At 45.0% G+C, this 19,125-nt stretch overlaps 1 protein-coding gene across 1 annotated transcript in view; it reads right to left on the reverse strand.

Moving 5' to 3' along the window:
- NCAPG (non-SMC condensin I complex subunit G) overlaps window positions 1-14,591 on the reverse strand; it is a 42,165-nt gene extending 27,574 nt beyond the window's left edge. Inside the window, exons 1-7 of the mRNA XM_074951626.1 lie at window positions 14,459-14,591; window positions 13,924-14,036; window positions 12,884-13,090; window positions 11,085-11,313; window positions 10,176-10,321; window positions 8,873-8,957; window positions 6,606-6,798 (exon numbers count right to left, since the gene is read on the reverse strand). Coding sequence (XP_074807727.1) covers window positions 6,606-6,798; window positions 8,873-8,957; window positions 10,176-10,321; window positions 11,085-11,313; window positions 12,884-13,090; window positions 13,924-14,034 — 971 coding nt within the window. The 5' untranslated portion in view covers window positions 14,035-14,036; window positions 14,459-14,591. The remainder of the gene's footprint in view (window positions 1-6,605; window positions 6,799-8,872; window positions 8,958-10,175; window positions 10,322-11,084; window positions 11,314-12,883; window positions 13,091-13,923; window positions 14,037-14,458) is intronic.
- Between the last annotated feature and the right edge of the window lie 4,534 nt (window positions 14,592-19,125).

Raw genomic sequence — 19,125 nt, forward strand, 5'->3', positions numbered from 1 at the left:
TATTCCTAGATGATCTGCTTGCAGCCACCAAACCAATCAATCCAGCTCACACAGTATCAGTGACTTGTCCTCTTCATTATTTACCACTCCCCCTTTTTATATCATCTGCAAATATAAGCAGTGATTATCTTGTTTTCTTCCAGGTTATTGATAGAAATATTAAATAGCATCGGGACAAGAACTAACCCCCGCAGTAGCCCATTATAGACACCAGCTCAGTGATGATTCTGTTTACAATTACATTTTGAGGTTCCACGTTGCATTTAGCTGTGACCGTCTCATTATGTTTCCCAGTCTTGAAGAAGAGCTCTGTATAAGCTTGAAAGCTCGTCTCTCTCACCAACAGAAGTTGGTCCAATAAAAGGTATTATCTTATCTAGGATTACCATACATCTGGGTTTTCCTGGACATACCACTGTACCTCAGATGTTCTTGTTAACTGCTGGAAATGGCCCACCTTGATTATCACTACAAAAGATTTTCTCCCCCCCTGCTCTCCTGCCGGTAATAGCTCATCTTAAGTGATCACTCTCCTTACAGTGTGTATGATAACACCCATTTTTTCATGTTCTGTGTGTATATAAATCTCCCCACTGTATTTTCCACTGAATGCATCCGATGAAGTGAGCTGTAGCTCACGAAAGCTTATGCTCAAATAAATTGGTTAGTCTCTAAGGTGCCTTAGTCTCTAAGGTACTCCTTTTCTTTTTGTGAATACAGACTAACATGGCTGCTACTCTGAAACCTGTCGTCATTATGCAAGGCACTGCATTTAGCCGTATGGAGTGGAAATCTATCAACTTCATGAAAAAACTCGTACAGATACAGACAGACATCATCTTCCTTTCCAAATGCAAACAGATGGACATCGTACCAAAAGGATACTCTTAGCCCAGCAGAAGAATCTGTCCTATCTAGGGGCCTCTCCTTCTGTCCCTCCACTCCCACGAACATGATACAGTTCTGTGGTGACCTAGAATCCTATTTTCGACATCTCCGTCTCAAGGAATATTTCCAACACACCTCTGATCATCATACTAATCCACAGAGACCTTCCTACCAACAATACAAAAAGAAGGATTCTAGGTGGACTCCTCCTGAAGGTCGAAACAACACACTGGACTTCTACATAGAGTGCTTCCGCTGACGTGCACGGGCTGAAATAGTGGAAAAGCAGCATCACTTGCCCCATAACCTCAGCCGTGAGGAACACAATGCCATCCACAACCTCAGAAACAACTCTGACATCATAATCAAAAAGGCTGACAAAGGAGGTGCTGTCGTCATCATGAATAGGTCGGAATATGAACAAGAGGCTGCTAGACAGCTCTCCAACACCACTTTCTACAAGCCATTACCCTCTGATTCCACTGAGGGTTACCAAAAGAAACTACAGCATCTGCTCAAGAAAATCCCTGAAAAAGCACAAGAACAAGTCTGCACAGACACACTCCTGGAACCCCGACCTGGGGCACTCTGTCTGCTACTCAAGATCCATAAACCTGGAAATCCTGGACACCCCATCATCTCAGGCATTGGCACCCTGACAGCAGGATTGTCTGGCTATGTAGACTCCCTCCTCTGGCCCGACGCTACCAGCACTCCCAGCTACCTTCGAGACACCACTGACTTCCTGAGGAAACGACAATCCATTGGTGATCTTCCTGAAAACACCATCCTGGCCACTATGGATGGAGAAGCCCTCTACACCAACATTCCACACAAAGATGGACTACAAGCTCTCAGGAACAGTATCCCCAATAATGTCATGGCAAACCTGGTGGCTGAACTTTGTGACTTTGTCCTCACCCATAACTATTTCACATTTGGGGACAATGTATACCTTCAAATCAGCGGCACTGCTACGGGTACCCGCATGGCCCCACAGTATGCCAACATTTTTATGGCTGACTTAGAACAACGCTTCCTCAGCTCTCGTCCCCTAATGCCCCTACTCTACTTGCGCAACACTGATGACATCTTCATCATCTGGACCCATGGAAAAGAAGCCCTTGAGGAATTCCACCATGATTCCAACAATTTCCATCCCACCATCAACCTCAGCCTGGACCAGTCCACACAAGAGATCCACTTCCTGGACACTACGGTGCTAATAAACGATGGCTACATAAACACCACTCTATACCGGAAACCTACTGACTGCTATTCCTACCTACATGCCTCCAGCTTTCATCCAGACCACACCACACGATCCATCGTCTACAGCCAAGCTCTACGATACAACCGCATTTGCTCCAACCCCTCAGACAGAGACAAACACCTATAAGATCTCCATCAAGCATTCTTACAACTACAATACCCACCTGCTGAAGTGAAGAAACAAATTGATAGAGCCAGAAGAGTACCCAGAAGTCACCTTCTACAGGACAGGCCCAACAAAGATAATAACAGAACGCCACTAGCCATCACCTTCAGCTCCCAACTAAAACCTCTCCAACGCATCATCAAGGATCTACAACCTATCCTGAAGGACAACCCATCACTCTCACAAATCTTGGGAGACAGGCCAGTCCTTGCCTACAGACAGCCCCCCAACTTGAAGCAAATACTCACCAGCAACCACATACCACACAACAGAACCACTAACCCAGGAACCTATCCTTGCAACAAAGCCTGTTGCTAACTGTGTCCACATATCTATTCAGGGGACACCATCATAGGGCCTAATCACATCAGCCACACTATCAGAGGCTCGTTCACCTGCACATCTACCAATGTGATATATGCCATCATGTGCCAGCAATGCCCCTCTGCCATGTACATTGGTCAAACTGGACAGTCTCTACGTAAGCTTGGCTTAATGGTGAAATCCTAGCGGATCTTAAACATAAAAAAGAAGCTTACAAGAAGTGGAAGGTTGGACATATGACCAGGGAAGAGTATAAAAATATTGCTCGGGCATGTAGGAAAGATATCAGGAGGGCCAAATCGCACCTGGAGCTGCAGCTAGCAAGAGATGTCAAGAGTAACAAGAAGGGTTTCTTCAGGTATGTTGGCAACAAGAAGAAAGCCAAGGAAAGTGTGGGCCCCTTACTGAATGAGGGAGGCAACCTAGTGACAGAGGATGTGGAAAAAGCTAATGTACTCAATGCTTTTTTTGCCTCTGTTTTCACTAACAAGGTCAGCTCCCAGACTGCTGCGCTGGGCATCACAGAATGGGGAAAAGATGGCCAGCCCTCTGTGGAGAGAGAGGTGGTTAGGGACTATTTAGAAAAGCTGGACGTGCACAAGTCCATGGGGCCGGACGAGTTACATCCGAGAGTGCTGAAGGAATTGGCGGCTGTGATTGCAGAGCCCTTGGCCATTATCTTTGAAAACTCGTGGCGAACGGGGGAAGTCCCGGATGACTGGAAAAAGGCTAATGTAGTGCCAATCTTTAAAAAAGGGAAGAAGGAGGATCCTGGGAACTACAGGCCAGTCAGCCTCACCTCAGTCCCTGGAAAAATCATGGAGCAGGTCCTCAAAGAATCAATCCTGAAGCACTTACATGAGAGGAAAGTGATCAGGAACAGTCAGCATGGATTCACCAAGGGAAGGTCATGCCTGACTAATCTAATCGCCTTTTATGATGAGATTACTGGTTCTGTGGATGAAGGGAAAGCAGTGGATGTATTGTTTCTTGACTTTAGCAAAGCTTTTGACACGGTCTCCCACAGTATTCTTGTCAGCAAGTTAAGGAAGTATGGGCTAGATGAATGCACTATAAGGTGGGTAGAAAGCTGGCTAGATTGTCGGGCTCAACGGGTAGTGATCAATGGCTCCATGTCTAGTTGGCAGCCGGTGTCAAGTGGAGTGCCCCAGGGGTCGGTCCTGGGGCCCGTTTTGTTCAATATCTTCATAAATGATCTGGAGGATGGTGTGGATTGCTCTCTCAGCAAATTTGCGGATGATACTAAACTGGGAGGAGTGGTAGATACGCTGGAGGGGAGGGATAGGATACAGAAGGACCTAGACAAATTGGAGGATTGGGCCAAAAGAAATCTGATGAGGTTCAATAAGGATAAGTGCAGGGTCCTGCACTTAGGATGGAAGAATCCAATGCACTGCTACAGACTAGGGACCGAATGGCTAGGCAGCAGTTCTGCGGAAAAGGACCTAGGGGTGACAGTGGACAAGAAGCTGGATATGAGTCAACAGTGTGCCCTTGTTGCCAAGAAGGCCAATGGCATTTTGGGATGTATAAGTAGGGGCATAGCGAGCAGATCGAGGGATGTGATCGTTCCCCTCTATTCGACACTGGTGAGGCCTCATCTGGAGTACTGTGTCCAGTTTTGGGCCCCACACTACAAGAAGGATGTGGATAAATTGGAGAGAGTCCAGCGAAGGGCAACAAAAATGATTAGGGGTCTAGAGCACATGACTTATGAAGAGAGGCTGAGGGAGCTGGGATTGTTTAGTCTGCGGAAGAGAAGAATGAGGGGGGATTTGATAGCTGCTTTCAACTACCTGAAAGGGGGTTCCAAAGAGGATGGCTCTAGACTGTTCTCAATGGTAGCAGATGACAGAACGAGGAGTAATGGTCTCAAGTTGCAATGGGGGAGGTTTAGATTGGATATTAGGAAAAACTTTTTCACTAAGAGGGTGGTGAAACACTGGAATGCGTTACCTCGGGAGGTGGTAGAATCTCCTTCCTTAGAGGTTTTTAAGGTCAGGCTTGACAAAGCCCTGGCTGGGATGATTTAACTGGGAATTGGTCCTGCTTCGAGCAGGGGGTTGGACTAGATGACCTTCTGGGGTCCCTTCCAACCCTGATATTCTATGATTCTATGATTCTAAAAGAATAAATGGACACAAATCAGATGTCAAGAATTATAACATTCATAAACCAGTTGGAGAACACTTCAATCTCTCTGGTCACTCGATTTCAGACCTAAAGGTCGCAATATTAGAACAAAAAGACTTCAAAAACAGACTCCAACGAGAGACTGCTAAATTGGAATTAATTTGCAAACTGGATATAATTAACTTAGGGAGTGGATGTGTCATTACACAAAGTAAAACTATTTCCCCATGTTTATTCCCCCCCCCCCCCCCCCACTCCCACTCCTCAGACATTCCTGTTAACTGCTGGAAATGGCCCACCTTGATCATCACTACAAAAGGTTTTCTCCCCCCCACTCTCCTGCCGGTAATAGCTCATCTTAAGTGATCAGTCTCCTTACAGTGTGTATGATAACACCGATTTTTTCATGTTCTGTGTACATAAATCTCCTCACTGTATTTTCCACTGAATGCATCCGATGAAGTGAGCTATAGCTCACGAAAACTTATGCTCAAATAAATTGGTTAGTCTCTAAGGTGCCACAAGTACTCCTTTTCTTTTTATCATTCAAAGATTCATGCAGGAGAGCAGATGTCGATAAAATCCTTTTTAAAGACTTCTGCAACCAAAAAGCCAGCCACGGAAAAGCCAGCCACTTCTACCTATGTTTAGCATAACTGACACCTTTATAATGTATTACTTTATTAAAATGTTCTATGTGTTTGAACGGTGTTAGTAGGGTTCTATATTATTTTATTCAATGTTTTATGCGTAAAATGTGTACTGTATAACCTGTCATTGTAAAAAGGTACAGTTTAGACGAAAAGAGCAGAGTCATAGGCGAGCGTGGTGACATTGCAAATGCATCCCCCCTTTATTCCATTATTCCCCGGTATACATCGTTTCGGTATCCGCTGCCCTTTTCAATAATGCAATCCCGATATATACAGGGGACCCCCTGTATTAGCAATCCAGAGAACTTCTCAGCCAGCTCTTTTAAAATTCTTGGATGCAAGTTATCCAGAGCTGCTGATTTAGCAACATCTAACTTTAGTTGCTGCTGTTTCATTCCAATAGTAGCTTAGGAGGATATTAAAGTATTTCATCCTCATTGAACATGACATCATCTGTTTTTCTCCCCAAATTCAAAACAATTTATTAAACCCTTCCAGCTCTTCTGCACTATTGACAATTCTGCCACTTCCACTGAATAAGGACAATTACCACTGTTAAGGTTCCTTTTGTTTCCAATATTTAAAAAAAAAAAAAAAACTCCTTATGGTCCTGAACTCTGCTGGCTATAGAGTTATCCTTGTAACTTTTTGCTTCCCTTATCAATTTTCTACAATTTCTAGTTTCTACTATACATTCATTGCTATCAACTTCCCCTTTTTTCCTTTTGCTGTATATTATTTTGTGTTTCTGCTTGAACTTCCCCTGTAAGCCAGGCTGTTTTGTTAACCAGTGTAGCCTTCTCTCTCAGTAGTGGGATTGTGGCTTTTCAGGCACCTAGCAGCATGTTCTTAAACACTTTCTAATTATCACTGAAATTTTTCTATTTAAAAAATTCTCCCAGCTGATTTGGCTCAAATGTTTTAAAAACTTTGTTATTTAAAAGGGCCAAGTTCACAAGGAAAAAAAAGAGAAGACAGACATTAAAGATGGTCAAATGCGTAATAATCACTATGATGTTCACGGACTTCATTTCCCAGCACATAGAACAGTTTCTCCTTTCCCATTAAAGAGACCCCAATAAACTGATATCCCATGCTGAAAGTTGAAATATGTTTATCTTTTAGATACACAAAGCTGATTTACATACCTGTTATCAAGGTTTTTGCAATTTTGAACTAAGTCATTAAGTGGAGATAACGAAAACATGGCATTAAGCACTGAGACAGCCACTTTGGGGCAGTTTTCTACATCCAACCGATGAAGCAATTCTAAGACATCCCCCTCAGTCAACCGTAACCAGGCTTGAAGAAGTTTCTTCTGCACCACCTCCTTAACAGCATCTGTTCATAGAAGAATTGAATCTATATTCACAGGATTAAGTACATTCCCCATATACTTTTGGTACTCTGGGGTTCTTAGAAACTAATGCATACATGAAGACCATAAGGAAACAAAAACTGATGTAGTACTACTGTAGAAAAAGAGCAGCTACTTACATTACTGTAAGGAATGGTGGACAGAGCCACCAATGGCTATTAGTCAAGATGGTCATGTTACCCCATGGTCTGGGTGTCCCTAAATCTTTGACTGCCCTGTTCTGTTCATTCCCTCTGAAGCATCTGGGCCAGCCATTGTCAGAAGACAGGATACTGCGCTAGACGGATCCTGGGTCTGACCCAGTATGGCAATTCTTATGTTCTTATTATGAGAATTGTAGTCCTTCTAGATGTTTTGTCTGTGTGGATCCCACTTGTGGTGTGCACAAACAGCATGCGTGTGAGATTACAATCTCTTAACTAACAGCGTTCTGCTGGCCATGCTTGTGTTTTGCATGTTTCTGTGCTTCTTCTCCCCCTATGAGACCACATACAGCAGAGCAGCCCCAACCTCTCGGTTCCCTCATACATTCCAAATATCAAAAGAAATGAACTCCAAAGGAGTGGGGACAGACAGACACTCATGAGACATGGATAAAACAGCTTGAAGAAACACAATTACCATAAAGTAACATTTTTTAAATCTGTGTCCACACAGACCTACTTGTGGTACATAGCTAGCATTTCCCAAATTAATAGGAAGGTCTGAGAAGTCCTAGCTACAGCTAGATAAACAAGGATTGCAGAACTGCTCTTCTGAATTTAGCATCAGATCTAATGACCATATCTAGAGTGTAATGTTTGGTAAAGTTATGGACTGAGTTTACTCTGCTCAGTATATCTAGATAAACTAGGGTTTCCAACTTTCTATTTGCAAAAAAAAAAAAAAAAAAAAAAAAAAAAAGAAAAGAAAAGAAAAGAAAAAGAAAACCACCCTTGCCCTGTCCCGCCCCTTTTCAGAGGCCCCACCACCTGCTCACTCCATCCCCCTTCCTCCGTCACTCGCTCTCCCCCTGCCCTCGCTCATTCACTCATTTTCACAGGACTGGGGGAGGAGTTTGGGGTGCGAGCTCTGGCTGGGGGTGCGGACTCTGGGGTGGGCCCAGGGATGAGGGGTTTAGGGTGCAGGAGGGGGCTCTGTGCCGGGGCCAAGGGGTTCAGAGTGTGGGAGGGGGCATGGTCTCTGGGCTGGGGATGCGGTCTCTGCGGTAAGGCCGGGATGAGGGGGTTGGGGTATGGGAGGGGGCTCTGGGCTGGGCCTGGGGGTTGGGAGGGGGTGAGGCTGAGGATGAAGGAATTGGCTCTAGGCTGGGGCCAAGGGGTTCAGAGTGCATGAGGGGGCTCCAGGCTGGGGCAAGAGGGAGTTTGGGTGCGGGAGAGGGCTGGGCAGGGTGTTGGGGCATAAGAGGGGGTGTGGGCTCTGGGCGGCGCTCACCTCAGGTGGCTCCTGGAAGCGGCGACATGTCCCTCTGGCTCTTAGGCACAGGGGCAGCCAGGTGTTCCCTGGCCCATGGGAGCTACAGAGCCGGCGCTCCAGGAGAGGGCAGCAAGTGGTGCTTCCCTGGCTGCCCCAGCGCCTAGGAGCCAGAGGGACATGTCGCCGCTTCCAGGAACTGCATGGAGCTGGGTAGGAAGCCTGCCTGCGTGCAACTGGACTTTTAACAGTCCTGTCAGCAGTGCTGACCGGAGCCACCAGAGTCCTTTTTCAACCAGGCATTCCAGTCGAAAACCGGACACCTGGCAACCCTAAGAAAACTTAGTAAAAATCACAATACAAAACTTTGCATTAAACTGTTCACATTTTACACATATAAAAAAAAAAATTGTGACATTGTATGACTCCCTGAAATCCTCTATGACCTAACTGAACTCTATTATGCACCTACAGCCTGTAGTGTTCTGCCTTCATATTACTTTTATACTATATCTTCCGCATTTTCTTTTAGCGTATTTTTTTAAATACCTGAAAAATAAACATTTAATGGAATGGATACCCTATAAGCCAAAACACACTCAGAAATTCAAATAGTTCTCTCACCAGATCTGTCATTAAGTCCTTGCTGCAGTAGTTTTACTCTCTGAGCTATGGACAAAGCTCTCATGTGAACTTTTTCTGACAAAACCTTAAAAAAAAAATTAAGTAGACATTGATATTTGACTATCAAAAGCATGTCTATAAATTACACCTAGCAACTTGAAATTCAACACCTCAAGCTCTCTTTATGGTTCTGAATGCGAAAAACCCTAATAGAATATTTAAGAATTTAAACACACAAAGCTAAAAAATTCATTTATTGTTTCCGCAGCAACTATAAATCAGCCCTCTTGCCATAATCCTAGACACACTAATAAGGCACTGATATCTATGATCCTTAACATAACTGAGCAACCAGACCGCCCCTTCACCTCTTCCTCCCCCCCCCCCCACTTCATTTTTCCTCAGCACAGCTCTGCTTAGCTCTCAGTGCAGAATTGGAGTTTAAGTCTTCTTTCCTTCCTGGCTTAAGGGAAAAGATTCACAAGTAACACTCTGAATAAGAGTGACTTTCCCTTTAAAGCACTAAACAGAGAAGCCAAACGTGTCTGTAATGATAGAAACAAGACTGCTACATTACTTAAACCCAATTTTTTTTCTTCCAAGTCCACCAATATGAGGATTCAGCCCCAAAACAAGTTAGATTGTTGAGGGACTCTATCAGACAAACTATTTAAGATATAATTAACATTTGTTAATCATCCCAGATATTTTGCTTGCATGTGGTGGTTTCTTTTCCTTCAGACTGTAAGCTCTTTGAGGCAGGAAGCGTTTTCTCTTTTGTGTTTTAAACAGCACCTAGCACATGTGAGTGCCACCACAATACTATTACTAGTCATTCGTATTACAATAGTACAAAAAGCACACTCCAAACAAGTACCACTCCAACACCAATAGCCAGGTTTTAGGAAACAATAGCTATATATACAGATCTAAAGTTTGATTCACAGCCACAAATGTGGATGGGTAGAGAGAGACTAATAGGTAGTAAGGGCATGGACTATTTATGCTTTCTGTTCCTGAAGAGCTGGCAAGCCCACGTACTCTACCATACACCACTTTTACAATGGAGCTCCATGAAGGTTATATCATGAATGAAAAAAAATTACTACTACTTCTAAAGGTTCAGGAGATGCTACTTGAAAGATTCCTTTAAGGTATCACTCTCTTATGCAGTGACTTTTCTGGTAACTGAACACACTACCCATTTTAGCTACTTTTCTTATTGGAAATACCTTATAAGCTTTATAAAAACATATACCAAGTCTCTTAAAGCCTTGGAACTGAAATTAAGAGACCGGTTTACCTCATATGCCAGTTTCCTGACAGCCTCTTTTACATCCATAGTGCGGCCTACAATTTTTGGCAAAGTCTTAGCTGATGGGGCAATACATGACAACACTGCACGTCTCACTTCTGAACTTGAATCATTTTCAAGCAAAGCGTTGTAAACTGAAAAGAAAATATCAGTCATTAGCATTGCATTTCTTAAGATAAAACCCATCTTCGAGATGCCTGCAAACACAACATGAGAAATAGTTCAAATCAATTAAAAATTCTCTCTGTATAACCCTTATGCTATAGGCACTTTATGGAACACTCTAAGCCCTAACTATAACAAGCAATGACCTTTTGTATCAGTTAAGGGTCCCAGGCCTCAGCTTCCCTCAAGACCAAGCCTCAAGCAGAACTTTCAGTTCAGGGTCTTTGATTGTGGAACATTCCCCTATAAACCAAGAACTGCAATCTTCACCAGCTGACTTCAGGCACAACAGAAAGCCCACTTGTTTTGGCAGGCTTATTCTGATTTTTTACTTTGCATTACTTTATCTGTTAAATCTCACTTCTCTCAACCTTTTGTCGGCATTTAAAATGCCTTTTATTTGATGGTGCAATATTGGGTTGGCAGTCTATTCAGCTAACATCTTTATTTTGATTTGTGTTTTACTGTATGGCCCTTTATGCTACTAGATTAACTAGTTTAATATGTTAAGTAAATTTTAAATGTGACAGATTCAAATAATTTCTATCCTCTTTATATATATATATATCCATATCCACACACAATTGCATTGCTAGAATGAATAAACAAATGACAGCTACATTTTTGTACAGTTTCAGGTTTAGTCAATACTTACAAAGAAAATTTTAGAAGAGATTAAGTCAACTGTGCTTACTAAAAGAAAAGATTATAAAAAAGGATATACAAACACACCATTAACCACAGGACAGTTCTCATCACTGGGATCCTGAAGTCTAGCCAATGCCAGTACAGCTTGGATTCTCACATTTGGAATCTTATCCTTCAGTCTAATTAGCATGGCTTCATTAATTTTATCAAAGAGATCATCATCAATCTGGGCATTTTCTGGCATACTTCCCAAAAGCTTATTAACAAGCTGGCACACTCGAAGTCTAACAGCATGGCTGTTCGCGCTGTGAGACTAAAAACAAAAGTCATCAAGACAGTGACCAAAGGGTTATGATTTTGACCACAAGTACAATATAACAAACAAGTTATACATCATGTATAACTTTCCCTCCTTGTTACATCACACATACATATTGATGTATAGCTACTTAATACTGTGGGTACACAACAAATACACATTTTTACTCTAGAGCCAATAAATCACAACTTAGACTGTATATCTACAAAGACTTATACATATGCTTAACTTTACTATTGTGAGCAGTCCCACAGAAATCACGGTAGTAAAATTAAGCAAAGTCTTTGCAGGATTTGGGCCTTAAACTGTAAAAGAACAAGTATTTCCTAATAAGTATTATACAACACTAACTATAATATGCTTCCTCACAGCCCCCAATAAACCAAAACTGAATATGAAGAGCCTGATTGTTCTTTGAAAAGGGGGGGGGGGGGGGGAGAAATCATTTTGTTTTAGTATTACCAATTTTGATTGGCCATTGTAGTCACATAGACAGCCCCCTCCCAAAAAACAAGCTTTGTAGTTTTCTGAAGCTACCAATTTCAAAAGCAAACATACTTCTATTTGTGATTTCTTGTTATTGGAACACTTAAATTTCATTAAAAAAATAATAAAATAGTACAATAATGAATGCCCTATTTAGGCAAGATCTACATTAGAAAGTTTTGCTGATTTAACTACACTGGTATACTTAAACGAGCAAAACTCTCCTAGTGCAGACATAATATATCTGTATGGCAGTGCTTATATCAGTACAAGCGGCAAAGAGTCTTGTGGCACCTTATAGGCTAACAGATTTGTTGGAGCATAAGCTTTCATGGGTGAATACCCACTTCATCGGATGCATGTAATGGAAAGCAGTTTCTCCTCCTTTGGTGTTCACACCTCAACTGCTAGAAGAGGGCCTCATCCTCCCTGACTGAACTATAGACCTGTCAGTCTATAACAGATGTATTGAGCATAAGCTTTCGTGGGTGAATATCCACTTCGTCAGATGCATGTAATAGAAATTTCCAGAGGCAGGTATAAATATGCAAGCAAGAATCAGGCTAGGGAAAACGAGGTTAGTTCAATCAGGGAAGATGATACCCTCTTCTAGCAGTTGAGGTGTGAACACCAAGGGAGGAGAAACTGCTTTCCACTACATGCATCAGACAAAGTGGGTATTCACCCACAAAAGCTTATGCTCCAACACATCTATTAGTCTATAAGGTGCCACAGAACTCTTTGCCACTTTTACAAATCCAGACTAACATGGCTACCCCTCTGATACTATATCAGTACAGTTTATTCCTATTTGGGGAATTGGCATAAATGATACTGTATAAGAACTTTTATACGGATATGAGCACATTTGCACTAGGGCTTTTACGGGCATAGCTACTTCAGGCAAAAATAAAAAATAAAAAAAATTACTCCCCTAGCCTAGCTATGCTGGTAAAGTTTAGACCAAGCCATAGATTTATGTAGTGTTCACTTGGTATATACATTACAATGCCAAGATTTTCCCTTAGATGGAAATTTCACCATCACATTAATAATTTGTGAAATGTTGTCATGGTACCTCAAGCAGAAAATTAAACAAATAACTCAGAAGTGAGTTTTCTTCTTCTTCCTCATTACCATCTTCTTTCTCCAGCTGATCAAACGAAGTAACAAACTTAGCTGCAAAATTTATCACTTGTTCCACTGCTGGTTCCCGCTTGTAGATCATCATAGGATACTTAAGGTAATGAACAAACTCCTCATGAAAAACCATCCTATCCTTCAGCTGAAATATATCAAACACAGAATGTTAACAATCTTTCCATGACAGAATCACAGAAAACAGATTGTGTCTCAGATAGGCAGCTCCAATTTAGGTCTTTATAGGTCTAAAACTGTAAGCACAGATCCACTGCACAATGTGCTTTCAGCACAATGTCCTGCTTAGTAATTGAGCTGTCACAATTTATGCCATAGTTTGAACTCTAGGCTCCCCTGTAAGTTCAGCTCAAGAAGCTAAAACATTACAACTACAACTTGGTGTGTCTACACCAGTCTATAGAGGTTCTTATACCACTTCATCTCTGCAGTGCCTGACTACTTTCCAATAGTGCATTAGACAATATGAGTAACATCAGTCATATGTAGTTCATAGTCTCTCATCTTCTTCCCTGGGGGAGAATTGTGTGTGCAGTGTAGTGCACTGTTTTTTGATAGAGCTTTGTTTCTAGGTTTTTTTTAATGTACATGCTGCTATGCATGTTAGAGAAAGCAAGGTCAAAAATAATAATAATACCTAGTTTGTTTTTCATCCACATAGCTCAAAATGTTTTATAAAGGGAGTCAGTATTATCCCCATTTTACAGATGAGGAAACCGAGGCACAGGGCAGGGACGTGACTTGCCCAGGATCACCCAGCAGGCCAGTGGCAGAGCTGGGACTAGACCCCAGGTCTCCTGAGTCCAGTGCTATACCCACTAGGCCACACAGAAGCAGCACAAGCTGCACTTACAATGGAAGGTGTGGAGGTTGGCGATGGCCCTTAGTTCAATCAGCATTTTAAAGTGTGTTCCCTCCACCTCTGTTCCTCGTGTGGACAATCCCTAGGAGGATATTCACCTGATTGTAGGTACGCTTCAAAGCTGCCACTAGCTTTGCATGGTTCTGATGAGGTTTCTGAGCCATCTCGAACGCATCTTTGATTTGCAGCAGCTTCTTCTCCGCTCCCATTGCTGGGGAGATACGAGCGCGTCATTTCCCAGGGAACACTACGGGGCCGCTGCAGGGCCCAGAAGACCCGCGCAGCCCTGCTCATGCCCACGGACCACTCGGGCCAAGCGGCAGAGCTGGGGGACTGTTTGCAGCAAGGAGTTTAAGGGGGAATTCCCCCAACGCCTTTGCAAATGTCTGTCGAGTTCGCCAAGTCGTTTCGACTGACCCTCCCCACGCATGCCCACGGGGCGGGAGCGGCTGTGCTGGATGCAGGAGCCTGCCCCGCCCCGCCCGTGCGGAAGGAAGGGGGGGGCGGCAGCTGCGAGACCCCGGGGACTCGCGTGGTCGGACCAGGACGCGGGATTCGGGGGCCACCAGGGCGTTCTTCAGGCGATAACGCCCGCCCACGCCGCCCCCGCCCGGGGGAGCGGGCGCCTCTCACCTGCCGGGCCCCGCGCTGGGAAGCGCTGATCTATCGCGTCGGTCGGTGTCAGCCCCGCTCCGGGCCTCGCGCCCCGGCCACAGCTCCCGCGCTGCTGCCGTTACCGAGTTCAAATTTCTCCCGAGCGCCACGAGCAGTCTCGCGAGAATTGCGGTCGGAGCGCGAAAAGCAGGAAGGGGGAGGAGGCACTTGCAAAAACAGCCGGGCGACTGAGTAGTCGTAGGAACAGCTGGGAGAGTTCGGGCTAGCGGGCCGTGTAGCAGTGGAAACAGCCGGGGGAGGGAGTGCAGTCATAGGAACAGCCAGGATAAGGGTGAGCGGGCCGTGTAGCAGTGGGAACAGCCGGGGGAGGGAGTGCAGTAGTAGAACAGCCGGGAGCTGGCGAGTCTGGCGGGACGGGGAGGGGACACAGTCGTAGGAACAGCCGCCTGTGCGGGGAGCGGTGCGGACAGCAGCCGGGAGGGGGCGCAGCCGGATTTCACACAGCCTGTGGGGCACGGCTGGCGGGGCGCTGGGTTTCTGGTGAAAGAAGAGCAGACGCTACACCGGCAGAGAGGCTGCTGGAACGAAGGGGGTGGGGGGTTTGAAGTGGTTTCCAGTATAATTTGGCTCAATGGTTCTCAGCACTCCCATTATAAAAACTGTTTCAGCACCCCTACCACTTGGTGCCGATTGCCAAAGCTGTCAATTGGGGGGGGGGGGGGTACCACATTAACCATGTTTGTTACATCTGGACACCAGTGAGTGCCCTAAACCAGGGGTGGGGAACCCGTTGCTTAATTTCATCCAGACCACAGCACGTCTTGGTGCCACGGCACAGAAGCCCCGAGCCTCGGCGCTCCCCCGCGGGGCTGGAGCCGGGAGTGTCGGCTCGCCCCACTGCAGGGGGAAGCTAGGGTTGCCAGGCCATTAAAAAGCCCGGTCGGCGGCGCAGCAGGGCTAAGGCAGGCTCCGTGAAGCTCCCAGAAGCACCAGCATGTCCCTGTGGCCCCTAGGCACAGGAGCGATCAGGGAAGCGCCATGTGCTGACCCAGCCCCTAGCACCGGCTCCACAGCTCCCATTGGCTGGGAGCCTATGGGAGCTGTAAGGGCAGCGCCTGCAGGCACGGGAACCACACACCGCACAGAGCTGCCGAGCCACGCCTTCGACTAAGGGCCGGGCATGCCGGTCACTTCCGGGAGCTGCGTGGAGCCAGGGCAGGCAGGGAGCCTGCCTTAACCCCACTGCACCACCCACCGGTAGCCACCTGAGGTAAGTGCTGCCTAGCCGGAGCCAGCACCCTGAACCCGCTTCTGCACACCAACCGCCTCCCCCAGCCTTGAGCCGACTCCCGCACTCCAATCCCCTTGGCCCCAGCCCAGAGTCCCCTCCTGCATCCCAAACACCTCATCCTCCACCACACCCCAGCTGGAGCCCTCACCGTCTCCTGCACCCCTGCCCCACCCGAAGCCCCCTCCTGCACCCTGAACCCCTCATTTCTGGCCCCAACCATGCAGCCCTCACCTCCTCCTGCACTCCAACCCTCTGCCCCAGCCCAGTGAGGGTGAGGGGAGCGAGCGATTCAGGGATAGGGCTGGAGTGAGTGGGGGGTGGGGCCTCAGAGAAGGGGTGGGGCAGGGGTGTTCTGTTTTGTGCAATTAGAAAGTTGGCAACACTAAGGGAAGCCCCAAGCCTCCATGTTGGTTCAAGTGATCATGAGCTAATTCAGTTCAAACTGAACGGAAGGATTAACAAAAATAAATCTACAACTAGGGTTTTTGATTTCAAAAGGGCTGACTTTCAAAAATTAAGGAAATTAGTTAAGGAAGTGGATTGGACTGAAGAACTTATGGATCTAAAGGCAGAGGAGGCCTGGGATTACTTTAAATCAAAGCTGCAGAAGTTATCGGAAGCCTGCATCCCAAGAAAGGGGAAAAATTCACAGACAGGAGTTGTAAACCAAGCTGGAGGAGCAAGCATCTCAGAGAGGTGATTAAGAAAAAGCAGAAAGCATACAGGGAGTGGAAGATGGGAGGGATCAGCAAGGAAAGCTACCTTATTGAGGTCAGAACATGTAGGGATAAAGTGAGAAAGGCTAAAAGTCAAGTAGAGTTGGACCTTGCAAAGGGAATTAAAACCAATAGTAAAAGGTTCTATAGCCACATAAATAAGAAGAAAACAAAGAAAGAAGAAGTGGCACCGCTAAACACTGAGGATGGAGTGGAGGTTAAGGATAGTCTAGGCATGGCCCAATATCTAAACAAATACTTTGCCTCTGTCTTTAATGAGGCTAATGAGGATCTTCGGGATAATGGTAGCATGACAAATGGGAATGAGGATATGGAGGTAGATATTACCATATGCGAGGTAGAAGCGAAACTTGAACAGCTTAATGGGACTAAATCAGGGGGCCCAGATAATCTTCATCCAAGAATATTAAAGGAATTGGCACATGAAATTGCAAGCCCATTAGCAAGAATTTTTAATGAATCTGTAAACTCAGGGGTTGTACCATATGACTGGACAATTGCTAACATAGTTCCTATTTTTAAGAGAGGCAAAAAATGTGATCCGGGTAACTACAGGCCTGTTAGTTTAACATCTGTAGTATGCAAGGTCTTGGAAAAAATTGTGAAGGAGAAAGTAGTTAAGGACATTGAGGTCAATGGTAAATGGGACAAAATACAACATGGTTTTACAAAAGGTAGATTGTGCCAAACCAACCTGATCTCCTTCTTTGAGAAAGTAACAGATTTTTTAGACAAAGGGAACGCAGTGGATCTAATTTACCTAGATTTCAGTAAAGCGTTTGATACGGTGCCAAATGGGGAATTATTAGTTAAATTGGAAAAGATGGGGGTCAATATGAAAATTGGTTAAAGGGGAGACTACAGCAGATCATACTGAAAGGTGAACTGTCAGGCTGGAGGGAGGTTACCAGTGGAGTTCCTCAGGGATTGGTTTTGGGACCAATCGTATTTAATCTTTTTATTACTGACCTCGGCACAAAAAGTGGGAGTGTGCTAATAAAGTTTGTGGATGATAGAAAGCTGGGAGGTATTGCCAATTTAGAGGACAGGGATATCATACAGGAGGATCTGGATGACCTTGTAAACTGGAGTAATAGTAATAGGATGAATTTTAATAGTGAGAAGTGTAAGGTCATGCATTTAGGGATTAATAACAAGAATGTTAGTTATAAGTTGGGGACGCATCAATTGGAAGTAACGGAGGAGGACCTTGGAATATTGGTTGACCACAGGATGACTATGAGCTGCCAATGTGTTATGGCCGTGAAAAAAGCTAATGCGGTCTTGGGATGCATCAGGTGAGGTATTTCCAGTAGTGATAAGGAGGTGTTAGTACCGTTATACAAGGCACTGGTGAGACCTCATCTGGAATATTGTGTGCAGTTCTGGTCTCCCATGTTTAAGAAAGATGAATTCAGACTGGAACAGGTACAGAGAAGGGCTACTAGGATGATCCGAGGAATGGAAAACCTGTCTTATGAAAGGAGACTCAAGGAGCTTGGCTTGTTTAGCCTAACCAAAAGAAGGCTGAGGGGAGATATGATTGCTCTCTATAAATATATCAGAGGGATAAATACCAGGGAGGGAGAGGAATTATTTAAGCTCAGTACCAATGTGGACACAAGAACAAATGGATATGAACTGGCCATCAGGAAGTTTAGACTTGAAATTAGACAAAGGTTTCTAACCATCAGAAGAGTGAAGTTCTGGAACAGCCTTCCAAGGGAAGCATTGGGGGCAAAAGACCTATCTGGCTTCAAGATTAAACTCGATAAGTTTATGGAGGAGATGGCATGATGAGATAACATGATTTTGGCAATTAATTGATCTTTAACTATTCATGGTAAATAGGTCCAATGGCCTGTGATGGGATGTTAGATGGGGTGGGATCTGAGTTACTACAGAGAATTCTTTCCTGGGTATCTGGCTGGTGAATCTTGCCCACATGCTCAGGGTTCAGCTGATCGCCATATTTGGGGTCAGGAAGGAATTTTCCTCCAGGGCAGATTGGAAGAGGCCCTGGGGGTTTTTCGCCTTCCTCTGTAGCATGGGGCACGGGTCACTTGCTGGAGGATTCTCTGCACCTTGAAGTCTTTAAACCATGATCTGAGGACTTCAATAGCTCAGACATAGGTGAGAGATTTATTGCAGGAGTGGGTGGGTGAGATTCGGTGGCCTGCATTGTGCAGAAGGTCAGACTAGATGATCATAATGGTCCCTTCTGACCTTAATGTCTATGAGTCTATGTCTTCACCCACACACATACCCTGTGGGGCTGGAGCCACAAGCACTGGCTCGCCCTGCTACAGGGGGAAGCCCCGAGCCTCCGCGTGTGTAGCCCACAATTAATTTTTTCTGTGGGTCAATGGCCCCGATAGAAGAAAGGTTCCCCACCCCTACCCTAAACAATGCGGGTTAGTGTCTGCTTCTAACATTGCCAGATTGTGATTTTATAACAAGCCTCATGATCAAGCCCCAGCTCCTGGAATCACATTATGAGGAAGGAAAAATCAAATGCATGACTACAAAATGGGGAATAAGTGTCATCTAGGCGATATTACTGCTGATCTAGTATCAGCAGTTGTAGTGGACTACGAATCAAGGGGTTGTAGTGGACTATGAACTGAATACGAGTCATCAGTGTGATGCAGCTGCAA

This window comes from Natator depressus, chromosome 4 (assembly GCF_965152275.1).
Source record: "Natator depressus isolate rNatDep1 chromosome 4, rNatDep2.hap1, whole genome shotgun sequence".
NCBI lineage: Eukaryota > Metazoa > Chordata > Testudines > Cheloniidae > Natator > Natator depressus.